Source organism: Notamacropus eugenii, chromosome 5 (genome assembly GCF_028372415.1).
Source record: "Notamacropus eugenii isolate mMacEug1 chromosome 5, mMacEug1.pri_v2, whole genome shotgun sequence".
Lineage (NCBI taxonomy): Eukaryota > Metazoa > Chordata > Mammalia > Diprotodontia > Macropodidae > Notamacropus > Notamacropus eugenii.
Window position 1 is genome coordinate 432,440,828 of NC_092876.1, and position 18,180 is coordinate 432,459,007.

Below are 18,180 nucleotides of genomic sequence, written 5' to 3' on the forward strand. Positions count from 1 at the left end.
CTTCATACTGTAGACTCAGGTAAGATATGAAATAAGAAATGTTAACTCCTAATTTCTTTGATTTTCTTCTCAAGAGCAGAGGCTACTGTGGGCCAATCTGAGACATCTAAAACACCAAGAATTTAGGACATATGGGAGTTGGGGGGGAAAGAAAGCTTATTTATCACTTCTTAGAAGCTAGGCCAACTTCACTTTCTTCTTCTTTGGATGGACAAAGAAGGAAGGGTATGGTGTCCTACAATTATATAAGAGATGCACAAAAGGTGTGAAAACTATGAAATTTATCACAGGTTAAATTTCCTAGAAGCTTAAGTAGTACTGGTGTGATAGTGTTAAGTAGTGACTAAGAGATCAGGCTAGAGTAATGGAGGAATTTTGCCCTGCTGCAGGTTCAAGAAGACGCAGCTATAACAATGATTTGCACGACCAAGTTATATTTCTGTCTCCATTGAGATTAACTAGGGTCCTTTTGTTAACTTCTTGAGTACTGGTACATAAGTTTTATTATATTAAAAAAGGTGAGCTAAAGCTAAGAACATATTCTCTAAGGAAAGACAACAAACTCAATGACTTGGGTTAATTAATTTGCTCTTACTTCAGTCAACATACTCAGTTACTTCACTCAGTTTATTTTATCACCCACTTAACAGAAAGGAGAAAAGCTCCTACACTAATTCATACATTACACAGTAGAAATTTCTATGTTCCCTGCGATGAACAATAGGAAACACCAAGCCCAACTTCAAACTCCCCTAAACATTGCCAAGGCCAAAAGATGATGGTGCGTTCGAGGCATAAAGGTGAATTGTGAGGGAAGTGGGACCCATTCAAACAGAATTGGTGACTGGACCCTAACTGTTCTAACTGAAGCTTCAGTCAGTTATGCCTTGGCTACAGGAAACTGGAACTCACAGTATGATTTTGTGCATCAGTTCATCATTATCAGTATGGACTTCCCTGGTGCTTTTGTTAAGACTTAATCTCTACACAAGCACTGAGAGATTTTGTCTCATTTGAAGGTCACAACTTAAGTCAGATGGCAAACTTTTAAGAGGAATTTGACCAGTTTTTTAATAATGTGATTAGTGGCCAAAATTTTGTCAATATACGAATATATTGATGTGACACTATAGGGTGATACATGATAAACTTATTTGGCCATCTTGAGCAGTCCTCATTTGGTCAAGATAACCAAACATGCACATCCCAATTATCTGCTTATCAGACTCAGGCACTTATACACTTGTGTTTGGAGTATGCATACTTATTGCAAATTCAGGATAGAATCACTCTTGCCAAGAGCATTCCTATGATAATCTTCATTACACAAGAGTCTTATTCTTGAAAAATTCTTTTGGCAATGAAAATGGCAGAACTAGTAAAGTTCATTAAATAAATTTATTTTCATTTGGATAATGATGCTGCTTTTAATAAGAGGAAATACTGCTTTAATACTTTGATGGATGTATAATCTCATCAGTGTGGATATTGCATCCAACCTAAAGATAATACACCCATGCCTTTTCACCTTGTGTATCTCTTATCCTTGTCTTAGAGAATATCCACAAGGTGTTCACTCAACAGGGTATAGGGGAGGGGCCTTCTTCTAAATCTCTTGACCTTACATGGACACCAACAGCTATGGACGGATTATCTCTTGGCCTTGCTAACAGACCTAACTTGTTTTCCAGTCATGATCCTCTACTGATATCCTTTACATTTCTTATCCCATGAAAATTTTTGGTAGTATGTTTTTGTCTATTCATAGGTACCACAAGTCTTTCATTGCCCTCTAGGTGATTTATAACTTTAATTCCTGCCAATAACAGGAAATGAATGAAGGAAAGGACATAAAGACAGATTATAATAATTTTGTATAAAAATTTAACTAATATAAATCAATATATCTAACAAGGAAACAAAAACAACCTAAAAACCACTTTAGTCAGGAAATACATGACTAGCTTGCCAGGAGGGAAAAATATGGCTATCAAAGACAATACTCTTTATATTACAAATTTTTTGTAATATCTTATGGAAAAGGATGGCAGAAAATTATGAGCAATATTGCCACATGGAACAATAATAAATGACAGAAAAACCAGGATTAAAGAAAGCTTGGCAAAAGGCCTAATTCAACAAAATTATCCCCAATATATTTAAGAATGAAACTAAAGACAGAAAAGCAAAAAGGAAAAAATCTACAAAATTTTGTACCAAGTTCTTACCACCATCAAGAACAGTGGAACGACCACATTTGGACTTTACCAATAAAGTGCCAATTGTGCTTCTAGAGGGTGTAGAAATAACACTGAAGAAAACCAAGTTGGTTTAAAAAGATGGACTAAATCAAGTACACACAGGGAAAATCTATGTTGAAGGTGAAATGGTTTAAATGACATGGGGGAATATATTCCCAAGGTAAATAAAGGTGTAGGAAATACCAAAGATGTGGGAAAAAATCTTAAACTATTTACAACAGAGGCAACAAAAAGAACATCAATAACTCTTGACCCATATGTTTACTTTTCCTTCTTTATAATACTGCTATAAGAATAAGGGGCAGCTAGGTGGTGCAGTGGATAGAGCACCAATGCAGGAGTCAGGAGGACCTGAGTTCAAATCTCACCTCAGACACTTGACACTCACTAGCTGTGTGACCTTTGACAAGTCACTTAACCCCAATTGCCTCATCCTGGGTCATCTCCAGTCATCCTGATGAACATCTGGTCACTGGATTCAGATGGTTCTGGAGGAGAAGTGAGGCTGGTGACCTGCACAGCCCTCCCTCACTGAAAAAAAACAGTCAAGTGCAAGTCATGTCATTATTTCTCTGATGGCATGGTCTTCTTCAGCAGTGAAGAATGAACACACACATGCTATAAGAATAATCTACATACACACTGAGGCCATTCTTGATGAGGCAGGATTTCAGAAGCAATATTCTCTACTGGACCACAACTTTATCATCACACAGCTAAGTGAAAGATGCAGAGCCCACAAGTGTTTGCCACTGTCACAGAGATCCAGTGAAGGAAGAATCCAAAGTGGAAGATGAATTTGAATTCCCTATACATAGTGAAGTCCTTTAGAGCTTTCTGTTTGTAGTTAAGATTATGCTGATTGTGTCAAACCTTGGAACACTGCTGAGTCCCTAATAGGATCCATGGTTCTTAAGACAGTTAAAGAGTTTGTCTTATCAGCACAAGAAAAAGCAAATAGATTAAAATGTCTATTGTCCATACAGTGACACACTGATGGATAGACAAACTACAGAGCTCATTCATTGCTGTATATATTTTATAGAGATGATGAGGTGGGCCCAAAATTCAAAAGGAGAGAGTAGGCCAGATTGCCTCTCGAAAATTACTCAGCCTTTCCCCAAAAGCAAATGTATATCTTTTTTCAATACCAGTAATCTTTTAGTGTTGTTGTACAGTTGTAAGCCTTGTCTAGCATCACATAAGTAGTAAGTATTCAGAGCCAGATTTGAACTCAGGGAGATGAGTCTTCATGATTTCAGGTCCAGCAATCTATCTAGTCGCCCCTGGGTAATGAGTATTCAAGGAACTCTAGCATCTTTGGTGTGAGGGCTTGCTGAGTCCTTTACAGGGCTGCTTATCCACCTCTGGTATACACCTGGCACTTAGCTCTCACCTATGGCTCCAAGAAGCTGTAGCATGAACAGCAACCACACCCTGGTAAACTGTCCCAGGGTTAAACAAGGTTGAGGATTACTGACCAGCTTCAAACCCATGGGTGAGTTAGGGGGGGTGTCCACCACAAGCATGTGAAAACTTTCCTTGGAAGAATGGGCAGATGAAAACAATTTGTTCTAAGAGCCTTGAAGATGGATGAAGCAGGGGATATGCAGTACTTAGAGGTTGGTTATTAGACTCAAAGGCACCAGGGTCATTCACTGCATGGAAAAATGGTGCCAATAGACTTGCTTGATGCAGAGTTGCCACAAACCTTCAATTTGTAAAAACAAACAAACAAACCCCAAAAAACCCCTACAATATTTGCAAAGTGCAATAAAGTACAATAAAACAAGGTAAGCCTGTATATTTATTTGTGTACCTGTTGTGTCTTCCCCTTATTTTTCCACCCCAGTAGAAAGTCAGCCTTAAAGGTGGGGACTGATTTTTTTTATATCTAGTGCTCAACACAATAACAACAACATTAATAACCTTGTATAAAACAGATGTTTAATGATCATTTGTTCAATTGAATTGCTCAGAAAAGTGGCTTCGTAAACATGTTGGTGAAATAAATGAAAGAATGAGGTCTTTATCCTTCTCTTTATAAAATGAAATAACACTAGCTTCTTCAGCCACCCTTCGAAGTTAATATTTTTCAACTTTTTTTTTTTTTAGCAATATGACTCTTTTCCGTATCTTTACTGTTCCTGTGCATCGGGCAATCCCCCAAAAGCCAGAATGCTACCATGGTTTCTGAAAAGGGAAACAAAAATAATCCCATTGTCAAGAAAGATAAACAGGGAAACAAATAACATCAATTAATTGAAAAATATATATGAAGTTCCTACTATGTGCTAGGCATCATGTTAGATGTTGGGGATGTAAACAAAGAATGAGAAAATCCCCTTTCTGAAGGAGCTTGCCTCCTAATGGGGGGGATAAGTTCCCATGTTTGTACACATAAAAAAAATATAAACATAACAAACAAAAATAAATACAAGGTAGCTGGAGAGGGAGAACATGAGCACTTGGGGGGATCAGGAAAGATCTATAGAGGGCTTAGATGATGAAACAATATAATTATTCAGCGATATTATTTAAACAGTATATGCACCAAATGACATAGCATCCAAATTCCTAAAGAAAATACTGGCCAAAAAGTTATAATGAAATAATAATTAAAGAAAACTACAATCTTCCTCTCTCAGAGCTAGAAACATCTAACAGAAAGATTTTTTAAGTGTTTATTTTTAGTTTTCAACATTCACTTTTTGAGTTCCAAATTTCCTCCTCATCTCTCCCCTCCCCCACTCCATAATGCCTTGCATTCCGATTACCTCTTCCTTCAATATGCCCTCCCTTCTATCACACCCCCCCCCCCTTCCCTTATCCCCATCTTCTCTCTTTTCTTGTAGGACAAGACAGATTTCTATGACCTGTATTTCTTACTTCCCAGTTGTATGCAAAAACGTTTCTCAACATTGGTTCCTAATACTTCAAATTCCAATTTCTCTCCCTTTCTTCCTCCCAAACCATCCCCACTGAGAAGGCAAGAAATTCAGTATAAGCTGTACACGTGTAGTTTTGCAAAAGACTTCCATAATAGTCATGTTATGAAAGACTACCTATATTTCCCTTCATCCTATCCTGCCCCCCCATTTATTCTATTCTCTCTTTTGACCTTATCCCTCTCCAGAAGTGTTTACTTCTAATTACTCCCTTCTCCCATTTGCCCTCCCTCCTGTCATCCCCCTCACCCTACTTAACCCCTTCTCCCCTACTTCCTGTAATATAGATTTTCATACCAAATTCAGTGAGCATGTCATTCCCTCCTTTAGCCAATTGTGAAGAGATTAGGCTTCACTTTTTCCCTCTCACCTCTTCTTTTTTCTCCTCCATTGAAAAAGCTTTCTCATGTCTCATTTATGTGAGATAATTTGCCTCATTCTATTTCTCCCTTTCTCCTCCCGATATATTCCTCTCTCACCCCTTAATTTTATTTTTTTAGATATCATCCCTTCTTATTCAACTCAATCTGTGCTCTCCATGTGTGTGTGTGTGTGTGTGTGTGTGTGTGTGTGTGTGTGTGTATAATCTCTTACCCCTTAATTTTATTTATTTGATATCATCCCTTCCTATTCAACTCACCCTGTACCCTCTGTCTATACATATATATTCCTCCAATCATCCAAATACTGAGAAAAGTCTCGAGTTACAGTTATTATCTTTCCATGTAGGAACGTAAACAGTTCAACTTTAGAAAGTCCTTTATGATTTCTCTTTCCTGCTTACCTTTTCATGCTTCTCTTGATTCTTATGTTTGAAAGTCAAATTTTCTTTTCAGGTCTGGTCTTTTCATCAAGAATGCTTGAAAGCCCTCTGGTCATCACTGAATGACCATTTTTTTCCCCTGAAGTATTATACTTAGTTTTGCTGGGTAGGTGATTCTTGGTTTTAATCCTCATTCCTTTGACTTCTGGAATATCATATTCCAAGCCTTTCGATCCCTTAATATAGAAGCTGTCAGATCCTGTATTTCCACAATAGTCAAATTGTTTCTTTCTATCTGCTTGCAATATTTTCTCCTTGACCTGGGAACTCTGGAATTTGGCTACTATATTCCTAGTTTTCCTTTGGGGATCTCTTTCAGGAGGTGATCAGTATATTCTTTCAATATTTATTTTACCCTCTAGTTCTAGAATATTAGGGCAGTTTTCCTTGATAATTTCATGAAAGATGATGTCTAGGCTCTTTTTTTTATCGTGGCTTTCAGGTAGCCCCATAATTTTTAAATTGTCTCTCCTGGATCTATTTTCCAAGTCAATTGTTTTTCCAATGAGATTTTTCATGTTGTATTCTATTTTTTTCATTCTTTTGATTTTGTTTTGTAATTTCTTGGTTTCTCATAAAGTCATTAGCTTCCATCTTCTCTGTTCTACTTTTTAATGAACTATTTTCTTCAGTGAGCTTTTGAACCTCCTTTTCCATTTGGCTAATTCTGCTCTTTAAAGCATTCTTTTCTTCATTTTGGGCTTCTTTTGCCATTTGAGTTAGTCTATTTCTTAAGGTGTTAATTTCTTCAGCATTTTTTTGGATACCCTTTAGCAACTTGTTGACTTGCTTTTCATGGTTTTCTTGCATCACTCTCATTTCTCTTTCCAATTTTTCCTCCACCTCTCTTACTTGATTTTCAAAGTCCTTTTTGAGCTCTTCCATGGCTTAAGACCATTGAACATTTATTTTGGAAGTTTTGCAAGCAGAAGCCTTGACTTTTAGGTCTTTCTGTGAGAACTAAATTGTTCCTCCTCATCTCAAAGGATGGAAGAAAATACCTGCTCAACAAGAAAGTAGCCTTCTATTGTCTTATTCTTTTTCCCTTTTTTGAGTATTTTCTCAACCAGTTATTTGACTTTTGAGTTCTTTGTCAGGGCTGAGATTCAGATCAGCTGCTCAATTCTCCCTGGGACTCTAGGCTAAGGGCTCCAAAAATGGAAGCTGCAGCTGCAGTGGCTACTGCCAGGGTCCAGACTGCGCTCCCCTCTCCTGGGTGACTGAGCCCTCCCACTGACTTTTGAAGCTCTCTGTGGCATTTGTGGGTTGAGCAATTTGGGAACTGCTGCTGCTGGTGGCTCCCTGAAGTCTGTTCAGGGTCCTGTCCCTGCCACATTGGGTTGTGCTCCATGCTTCCTGGGCTGTACTGCATGAGTTCCCCTAAAAGAAAGATTTTTAAAAAGGAAACCATAGAATTGAATGGATGTCTGGAAAGATGACTTTTATGGCATCTTCCTATTCAGAACTTTAAAGAAAATACATATTTCTCAGTATCAGTAGTGTCTACATAAAAGTAAACTATAGTATAGTGCATTGAAAAATCATGAATAAGGTACTATGGACAATGAAGTTATACCAATAGTAAATATATACGTACCAAAATGGTATACTATCTTAATTTTTGAAGGAGAAGTTGAATGAGTTATAGGAGGAAACAGTTAAAATTATACTAGGGGGAGACCTCAACTTTCCCCTCTCAGAATGAGATAAATCTATCCAAAAAATAAACAAAAAAAAGCTAAGGAGATAAAATTCTGGAAAACTTAGATATGATAGATCTATGGACAAAACCGAATAGGAATAGAAAGGAATATACCTTTTGCTTAGCAGTACATGACACTTATACAAAAACTGACCATATTTTAGGACTAAAAACCTCACAGCCAAATACAGAAAAGCAGAAATAGGGAATACATTCAGTTATGGATAATGGAAAGAGAGATTAAAATCAGTTGGAATTGAAATAATCTAATCCTAAAAAAACCCCAAAAACCAAGTGGGTCAAAGAAAAAAATTATAGAAACAATAGATAATTTCGTTAAATAAAATGAGAACAATGAGAAAGGATACCAAATTTTATGGGATACAGTAAAGAAGTACTTAGGGAAAAATTTACATCTCTAATTGCTTATGTCAATAAAATAAAAAAATTAATGAATTGGGCATGCAACTAAAAAAACCTAGAAAAAGATCAAATTAAAAATCCCCAATTAAACACCAAATTGTAAATTCTTATAATCAAAGGAGAGATTAATAAAATGGAAAGGAAGGAAATTATTGAACTAATAAATAAAACTAGAAGCTGGTTTTATGGGCAAGAGGAATAAAAACAGACAAGCAATGGGTTAATTTGATTTTAAAAAGGAAAAAAGAAAGGCAAATATCCAGTATCAAAAATGAAAAGGTTGAAATCACCACCAACGAAGTAGAAATTAAAGCAATCATTAGAATATATTTTGCCTAATTATATGCCAATACATCTGAAAATCTGAGAGAATCTGATGAATATTTACTAAAATATAAATTATCTAGATTAAGAGATCAAGAAATAGAATGCCTAAATGACCCCATCCTAGAAAAAGAAATTGAACAAGCTACTAATGAACTCCATAAGAAAAAAATCACCAGGGCCAGAGGGGTTCACAAGTGAATTCTACCAAACATTCAAAGATTAATTCCAATAGCATATAAATTATTTGGAAAAAAAGAGAAAGGAGTCCTACCAAACTCCTTTTATGACACAAATATGGTTCTGTCACCTGAACCAGGAAGAGTTAAAACCAAGAAAAAAAATTAAAGAACAATTTCCCTAGTGAATATAGACGCAAAACTTTTGAACAAAATACTAGCAAGGGAATTACAGCAATATATGACAAGGATTATACACTATGACCAGGCAGAATTTATACCAGGAATGCAGGGTTGGTTCAATATTAGGAAAACTATCAACATAATTGACTACATCAATAACAAAACCAACAGAAATTATATAATTATCTCAATAGACACAGAAAAAGCCTTTGATAAAATATAGTACCCATTGTTCTTAAAAAACATTAGAAAGCATGGGAGTAAATGGAGTTTATCATAAAATAATAAGTAATATTTATCTAAAACCATCAGTAACCAATATTTGTAATGGGGATAAGTTAGAAGCTTTCCCAGTATAATCAGAGGTAAAACAAGGATGCCCATGATCACCTCTATGATTTAATATTGTACTAGAAATGTTAGCCATAGCAATAAGAGAAGAAAAAGAAAATTAAAAGTTATAATAGGCAATGAGGAAACAAAACTATGACTCTTTACAGATGATACAATATACTTAGGAAATTCTAGAGAATCAATTTTAAAAAGTACTCAAAATTAATAACAACTTTAGCAAAGTTGCAGGTTACAAAATAAACCCCCATAAATTATCAACATTTCTATATATTACCAACAAAGTCCAGCAGCAAGAAATTGAAAGGGAAATTCCATTTAAAATAACTATGGACAATATAAAATACTTGGGAGTTTACCTGCCAAGACAATATGAACACAACTATAAAACATTTTTCACACAAATAAAGTCAGATCTAAACAAATGGAAAAATATTAATTGCTCATGAATAGGCTAAGCCAATATAATAAAAATAATAAGTCTACCTTAATCAATTGATTTATTCAGTGCCATGAAAATAAAACTATCAAAAATTGTTTTATATAGCTAGAAAAAATAACAAAATTCATCTGGAAGAACAAAAACTCAAGGATATCAAGGGAATCATTAAAAAAATTAAGAAGAAGGTGGTCTAGACATATCAAATTTCAAACTGCATTATAAAGCATTAATTATCGAAACAATATGCTCCTGGTTGAGGAATAGAGTGGTGGAGCAGTGAAATAGATTAGGCACAAATTACAAGTAATTTGTAAAATTACTTGGTAAATGACCAAGGTTTTGGAACAAAAACTCATTACTTGACAAAAACTTCTGGAGAAATTATAAAATTCTATGGCAGAAACTAGGTATAGACAAACATTTCACACTATATACCAAGATAAGGTCAAAATGGGTAGGTACATGATTTAGACATAAAGGATGATACCATAAGCAAATTAAGAGAATATGGAATAATTTATCTGTCCGATTTATGGATAAGGGAGGAATTCTGGACCAATGACGATGTGGAGAGCATTACAAAATGTGAAATAGATAATTTTGACTATACTTAATTTTCAAAATTTTGTACAAACAAAACCAATACAACCAAAATTGTAAGGAAAGCAGAAAACTGGGGAAAATTTTTTTCTGTAACAAATATTTCTGATAAAGGTTTCATTCCTCAAATAGAATGAGTCAAATTTATAAGAATATAAGTCATTCCTCAATTGATAAATGCTCAAAGGACATGAACAGGCAGTTTTCAGACAAAGAATTCACAGCCATCTGTAGTCATATGAAAAAATGCTTTAACTCACTGTTGATCAGAGAAATGCAAATGAAAACAATTCTGAGGTACCACCTCACACCTATCAGGGTAGCTAACATGACGAAAAAGGAAAATGTTGGATGTTGGTGGGGATGTGGGAAAACTGGAACACTAATGCATTGTTGATAGAGTTGCGAACTTAACTGACAATTTTAGAGAGTAATTTGGAACTATGCTCAAAGGGCAACCAAACTGTGCATACCCTTTGATCCAGCAATACCACTGCTAGATGTATTTCCCAAAGACATCCAAAAAAGGTAAAAGGACCTATTTGTGCAAAAATATCTATAGCAGCTCTTTTTTGTGATGGCAAAGAATAGTAAATCAAAGGAATGCCCATTAATTGGGGAATGACTAAATAAACTGTGGTATATGATAGTAATGGAATATTACTGTGCTATATGAAATGACAAGCAGAATGATTTCAGAAAAAACTGGAAAGACTTACATAAACTGATGCAAAGTGAAGTGAACAGAATCAGGAGAAAATTGTACACAGTAACAGCAATATTGTTCTATGAAGAACTATGAATAATAGCTATTCTCACCAATACAATGATCGAAGACAATCCCAAAGGACTAATGATGAAATATACTATCTGCCTCCAGAGAAAGAAATGATATCAATTAAATACAGATCGAAGCATGCTATTTTTCACTTTCACTTTTTCTTTGAGTCTTCTTGTATAAAATGATTAATATGGAAATATTTTATATAACTGCATAGGTATAACCTATATCTGATTGTTTACCATCTCAGAGAATTGGGAAGGGAGGAAAAGAGGGAAGGAAGGAATGATAGATTTTGGAACTCAAAACTTTAAATAAAATTGTTTAAAAATTTTTTAAAATCATAAATGTTAAAAGGCAAAATTATTACACACATCTATAAGACAATAAGATATCAACAAATACATGTAACACAATCAAAAGTTACAACATAAATGGAAACTAAGTAACAATAACCAGAGTAAAGAGTAGGCCAAGGGCGGGGGGGGAGAAATCATAGAAACAGTAACTATATAAAAAGGAATGATAGTGATAAGAGAAAATGATAGTTTCTGAGATGTAGTTAAATCAGTCTTCTGAGGAAAAATTATATCTCCAAAAACATTTTTAAAAAGTGAAAAAGAATTAATGAGCTGAGTGAGTAATTTAATAAACTAGAAAACTGAAAAATTAGCAAACTTCAATCAAGCACAAAAAAAGAAATCTTGAAAAAATGGGAAGATTAATAATAGAAATAGCAAACAAACATACTATGAAATGATCAAAAAAGCCCAAGCTTTTTGTTGTGGTTGTTCTGCACATAAAAATCATGTCCCTGAATCAGCAATATTTTGGGGAAGAGAGATTTAATTCTAGACCAGTACTCTTCTCAGAAAATGACCAATCTTTTGGTCCTTCAAGGTAGGAATTGCAGTTTTTCTTTGAAATGGGTGGATGATTCCAGAGATATTTATTAATTCCTCTATGCATTTCATTTAGATAATCTATGAAGACATATACATGAGTACCACACCCCTTATGCAAAGAATGGCAAAAATACTGTCCCTGTCCAAAAGAATCTCATGTGCTAATGCTAAAGGGGTCAACATATAAATATGTAGATACAAGCTGTATACAGAGTAGGTGAGACAAGATAATGGCAGTTTGGAAGGAAGAGGTGCTATGACAGGGGCCTAAGAATTAAAAATGATTCTGACCATAAGTTATTGATTTTTGATCTGATTATAGTACTTTGTAGAAATCTTCCTTGTACTTACTGGATTCCTAATAAATATCTGTTGAATCTAATTCAGGAACATATCACTTTTTAAAAGACATTTCAATAAAAAGTGTAATAAGAAAAATGTCTTTTTTGGATATGAGGAAACAGATTGAGAGAGCTTAAATGATTTACCATAGGGCACACAGCTTAGTAAGTAACTGAAAGAATCTGAACTCAGATCTAACTAGAAATCTAGTGCTCTATCCACTGTGTCTTGGAGTTGAGAAGACTTGAGTTCAAATCTTGAGCCTGAAATTTGCAATTAGACCTCTGACTTTGGTCTTATTATTTGATTTGTACAACAAGTGGAAGCACAGGACTGCTGTGGAGTTTTGAAGGTGAAGATAAAAGAGACAGGCAGAAAATTCAGGCTAGGCTGATAGTCAACCTGTTTGTTCCCCTGGCCATTGGGCTCTAGGCAGTTTTGCTGCCCCAGTCATTTTTAAGCATTAACCCTTTCCAGTGACATGGGGCTTCAACAACAGATAGTTCTGAAAGATAGTTCCAGGGGCCTGAGATGAAATTACCCTGGTCTCTTTGAATCAGTCAGCAGCAGAAGACAGAGCAATTCTACAATTCCTGTCCCATTCCTTTCGGGTCTACTGCAGCCTCAGCCTAGTCTATGCTTGGCGCTCAGCCTGCGACTATGGAACCCCAAACCCACCTTTTCTGAATCTCCTGGACAGCCTGCAAATGAATCCAGCCCCCTTACCCCATTTACTGAACTACCTCTGGAATGTATACATCTCCATGAACATATCCCAGGGTAGAGTCATTGTGCTCTATTGCCAGTCCTGAATATCCTCCACCTGGCAATGGCAACAGCTGAGTTTCAGAAAAAGTGAGAAACAGAGGGCATCTACAGGCAGACCATTCCAACCCTCAATGAAACAGGGTCAATCTTGCTGAAACACAGAGGTGAGTACAGGTGAAAATGAAAAACAAGGTCAATACTGGACAAAATATTGGTTTGGGACAGCCTAATTCTCAGAAGAACAAGTAAAGAGTTTTGGGGGAAACTTGCAGTTGGAGGGACTGCTTATTGATCCCTCTACAGTTCCTAGGCTTATTGCAGTTGAAAGAACAGGAAGATCAGATAAAAAAAAAAGAAAACTGCTGAAAAAACTTTTTGTCATGGGCAAGACAATATCGTCATTGGGAGGAAGATTAGGAAAAGGTGATTTTTATTGATGAACTTCATTTTTCATTCAAGGCTTTATCAAAACTTATCAGAAGTCTGAGTAAGCCAATAAATGTTTGAGTATTTTTTAATTCCAAAGGTACTGGAAGTCTTGTCTCCACTGAGGGAATGATGAATTCTTGTATACATATACGCACACACTCTATATTTCTATCTACCTATGTAGGTATATGTATATATACATATATGTATATATACACACATACACATATATGTATATTTATTGAGTAGAATTGTTCCATAATTACAGAAATTCCCAAATGGAAATGGAATCCTACAATATGATCTTTCATCATGTCACCCATCAGAAAAACAATTAAGAAATTTATCCAAGAATTGGAGATAATCATCCTTCAGTGATCTGGAAACTCATCTGATTTACATTCCATTGGAAATTTATGGAAATTTATATAATAGACTTGGAAAAAATCAAATATTTGTCAATGGTACACTTAAATTTCAATTGTATAAGGATGGGTTCTTGATCAAGAATTACATTTTACTTGTCAAAATTCTGTGAACTCAATGCCAAATCATGTGAAATGCGACAGGACATATTGCATAATAAAAAATTTTAAGATGTAAAAAGTTGTAAGGCTTGTTTTTGTCAATTAGTTTAAGTATTTTACTTTATGCTGTGTACACAACACTATATTTCTTCTAACTCTACCTGGAAGAGAGACTCCGAGATGTATTTGCATAAAGATGGTCATGAGGGGTTTTTTTGTTTGTTTGTTTGTTAGAAGAGATTGTAGATAACTTAGAAAAGAACGGTTTTAGTTGTGAGTAGGCAGGGATAATGAATAGCTGAAACCCTGGGAGACTGAAATGATGGTGCTGCCATTCACAAAAACAGGTGTTTGGAAGACGGGTGAATTTTTGGGCAAAGGTAATATAAACACAACCTACCCATGACTGTTCTGAACTACTCCCTCTTGTTTACCGAAAAATGAAAAGTGGAATGTCTTACTCATCATACATTAGCTGACAGCACAGGTTCACCCCTTGCAATGATGGGATTGGGACAGAGGATAGGAGTATTCCTTGCAAGCAGTATAGGGTGCCTTGGTCAGCTTAGGTAATAACCTTTCTGAAGAGCCCAAGCTTGAGGTAGAAAAACTGGAGACCAAAGGTGGGAGTTAGGATTGGGGAAGGGGTAGAGAAATATTGAAAGCGGCGGGCCAATTGTGGAGAAAAGTCATTAGCTGGCAATGGGGGCATCCTTGGAGTCGTTCTACATCCCTCCACTTTGGAGATCTCAGCAATAGCACAGAATATCATCTATGCAACTTTTGGTTGCTTTCCAGGGACTACTGGACTCTGAATTGAAGCAAAACTATTGCTCTTCTAGGAAAAAGTTGCACTTGCTAATATTATTGGAGTCTTCTGAGATGCGTAAGATGAACGCTTACGGCCAGGATTCTTAATGGAGCAGGTTTGGGGAAGAAAGGAGGAGGGAGAGCTCTGTTTCTTGAGAGAGGGTTCAAGTACATGCACAATGCACAAGCAACATTTGAAAAGAAACTATGTATTTCTCTTTAGCGAATACTGTAGCTGTTACTTTATTACACTAGAGAATTTTACTAGATACTTTGTAGCGCTTGTCACTTAAGAACTGCTTGGGCACTTTTTCTTTGAACGCTGAATGGAGGGGGGAGGGGAGGTCTGTTTGAAGGATGTTTTGCACATTCTGCACGTGTTCAGGGAAGCAGAATTTCCAGGCTGCCTCACGCTAAGAGTTCAGGATACTCACTGCACCTTGTCTGCAATTCCTTAGGCTGCATTTTCTTCCTGGTTCGTGGTGGCCGTGTTGGGTTAGCTTGTTAGGGTTAGAAGGACAAGAAAATGGGAAAGTAAAAAAAAAAAAAAATTCCCACACTTCCCTGCTTTGATCCGAGGGCAAAGCACACTATGACCAGTGTTTGTCAGCACACCCAGGATCACGGGGGAAATACAGCGTGTTGCAAAAGCTATCAAAACTCAAAACTGCGCTAGGACGAACACCCCAAACCTAAGTGGTTTCCCCCTTTAAATGGCTAACACAATTGTTCCGCTGGAAGGAGTCGCATGGGTGGCATGCACAATCTATGTGGCATACCTTTGTCTACAGCTACCCGCTAGCCTTCTAGCGTCCTCCTCCATATGGTTGGACACGAGTCCGCCTTCCCCACCCCCTTCACTTCAGTAAAGAATGACGGGATGGGCCTGAAACCGTCACGGAGGAGCCTTCCTTTCCCATTCACTAAGGACGAAGCTGGAGCGCGGTCCCGCTCCCCGGGGAGCAGAGGGGGCACGGAGCTTCTCTGCAGCCCACAGCACTGCCACCTTCACGCAGGCGGCTGCACGCCGTGCCACTTCTCTCGGGCGACGCAGGGAAGCCAGCCTTCTTCCCTCCCAACCTGCACACGCACCTACAGATCCTCCTCCCCTTCACCCCCCACTCCCCACCCCGCCGTCGTTGCAGGAGCGCCCCCCCAGGCAACTGCACCCTTCCCCCTTCACCGCGCCCCGCCTTTCTCCCCATCCCTTTCCATCCCTTCTCCGCCTCATTTTCCCTCGTTCCCGTTCGCCGTGACGTTTCACCGGCGCGCGCATGCGCCGTGCACTCCCATCCTACTCCCCTTTACTCTCCCGCCGCCACCGCCTCCTGGAGGGGGGGCGGTGAGGGAGGAAAAAAGGGGGCGGGGCCTGGGGTTCTGGAAGCCGCGGCCGCTGTTGCCGCTGCAGCGGCCCGAGAGAGACAGGGAGAGGAGAGGAGAGAGGGAGGCTGGGGTGGGGGAAGGAGAGTACGAGTAGGCGGTGAGGCGTGTGTGTATGTACGTGTGTGTGTGTATGCGGGGGAGTCATCCGCCAGGAGCCTCGGAGGAGCTCGCAGGAGGGGACGTGCGGCGGCGGCTCCTCGCCCGGCTCGGGGACTGAAGAAGGGAGAGCGCCTCGGCGGCCGCCGCCTCCCCCATCGCACCCCGCCCCGGCTCGGCCCCCTCCCCTCGCCCACGGCGCGCGCTCGCTCGCTCACACAGCCCGGGCGCGGCGGCGAGAGGAGGAGGAGGAGGAGGAGGAAGAGGAGAACGAGGGGGGGGGAGCGGCGTCTTTGCCCCCGCCTCCAACCGTGACCGCCGCCCCCCCCCCCCCCGCCGCCGGAGTCCTTCATGGTCCTTCCCCGGCCCCCCCGCTAGCCCGAGGAGCCACCGCCGCCGCCAGGCGGTGGAGAGAGCGGGGCGGGCTGGGAGGCGCCGCCGCCCGCGGACGCCGCAGGGGAAGGTGCGGCCGGGCAGAGGCGGACGAGCGGAGGGGCTGCCGCGGCGGTCGGTCCGGGAGACCGGAAGGAGGCGGCGGCCCCGCGGCCCGGGCTGTGCCGCCGCCGCTCGCGCCGCCGGAGGATCCTTGCTGGCGGTCCCCCGGCCTGGAGGCGAGCAGGAGGGACGAGGACGAGGACGAGGCGGCTGGCTGCAATCCCCCCGAGAGTCCTCCTTGGCCGTCGTCGCCGCAGGTCGTGCCGGACCGAGCGTTCCCGGCTGAGAGGGCGAAGAAGGGAGCCCGCGGAGGGTGGTGGTGAAAAACAAAAAGCACCCACAGAAAAGCAAAGAAACACTGCTGTGGGCGGCGTGACTGTTTCTTGGGCACCCTCTCCGTTTGATTCCCCCCCTGGACCATGGCCGACGACGACGTGCTGTTTGAGGATGTGTACGAGCTGTGCGAGGTGATCGGCAAGTAAGTCCTCCCCTACCTGGGGGGAGGGGAGCGTGCCTGGGAAGAAACGCGTTCGCTGGCGCCCCTGGCCCGCCCCGCCCGCCGCCTCCTCGGGTCATCCCCGTGCGTACCTGAGCCCGGAGCCCGAGCGGGGCCCTGCCACCTCCCTCCCCGGAGGGATCCGATCATTTCATTCCCCCACAGCCCTGCGTGATTTCGGGCTGTTTACATTGTATCTGACGGCTGCCGCACATGGCCTTGGCAGAGCTGACTTGGTAGTCGCTCTCCGGGAGCACTTTGGGTTATCGGTACCACCTCACCTACTCAGGCCACGAGGAGAGGCTGGCATCTTTGTTGGTTGTTGAGTGGGTCGGGGGCGAGCTGGGGCTGGGGGGCCGAAGTGGACGGTTGCTTGGTTTATGGGGCGTGTATCCACCGGACTTGATATACGCCTTTGTGTCCAACCCCAGGACCTTATTGGAGGTGGCCGCTTAAGTCTACCTAGATTAAGGTTCAAAGGAGACCGGATTCGGGTTTTTAATGTCTCGTTATGCAACAATTATTCAAACAAATGTTCATTGCTTCTGTCAAACTGGAGTTTGGATAGTTGTTTTGGCGTGGGAAAGATAGATGTATGCTTTGAGTCACTAGTTTGGTATAGTATACGACAGTGACAGCCAAAGTTCTCATCCTTTTTATCTTGGTTGAGGAATGACACTAGGAAAAAGCCAGGGGATCCAATGAATAACAGTGCTGATGGAGTGTGAAATCTGCAGTCACTCCTTTGGGTTTTTTTTCCATCCTTTAAATTCGTTTTTTAATAGTTCCCCTTATAGACTATCTTAAATGCACAATTCTGTTTAACGAATTTGTGAATGAAATGCTGTTGATTTGAGGTTGGCTTTATTTTAGTTCTGCATGTAATTTGCACATTTAGAAGTTTGAATGGCAAGATGTGAAACTGGCCTCTCTCAGATGAGTTTGACAAGGGTCCTTATTAGCTCATTGCTT

At 39.8% G+C, this 18,180-nt stretch overlaps 1 protein-coding gene and 1 long non-coding RNA gene across 11 annotated transcripts in view; one reads left to right on the forward strand and one right to left on the reverse strand.

Moving 5' to 3' along the window:
• Nucleotides 1-4,186: 4,186 nt before the first annotated feature.
• On the reverse strand, nt 4,187-6,083 carry LOC140507147 (uncharacterized). The gene is made up of 2 exons (XR_011968213.1): nt 5,994-6,083; nt 4,187-4,454 (listed from the first exon to the last, which is right to left on the reverse strand). It is a non-coding gene; the product is annotated as an uncharacterized lncRNA (long non-coding RNA).
• A 10,918-nt stretch (nt 6,084-17,001) lies between these two features.
• CASK (calcium/calmodulin dependent serine protein kinase) overlaps nt 17,002-18,180 on the forward strand; it is a 436,118-nt gene continuing 434,939 nt past the window's right edge. For 8 of the 10 annotated variants that reach the window (XM_072615124.1, XM_072615127.1, XM_072615128.1 and 5 more), the window contains exon 1: nt 17,002-17,190. In XM_072615124.1, the coding sequence (XP_072471225.1) occupies nt 17,132-17,190 (59 nt within the window). In that variant the 5' untranslated portion in view covers nt 17,002-17,131. The remainder of the gene's footprint in view (nt 17,191-18,180) is intronic. The other 2 variants (XM_072615133.1, XM_072615132.1) reach the window with 2 other exon arrangements.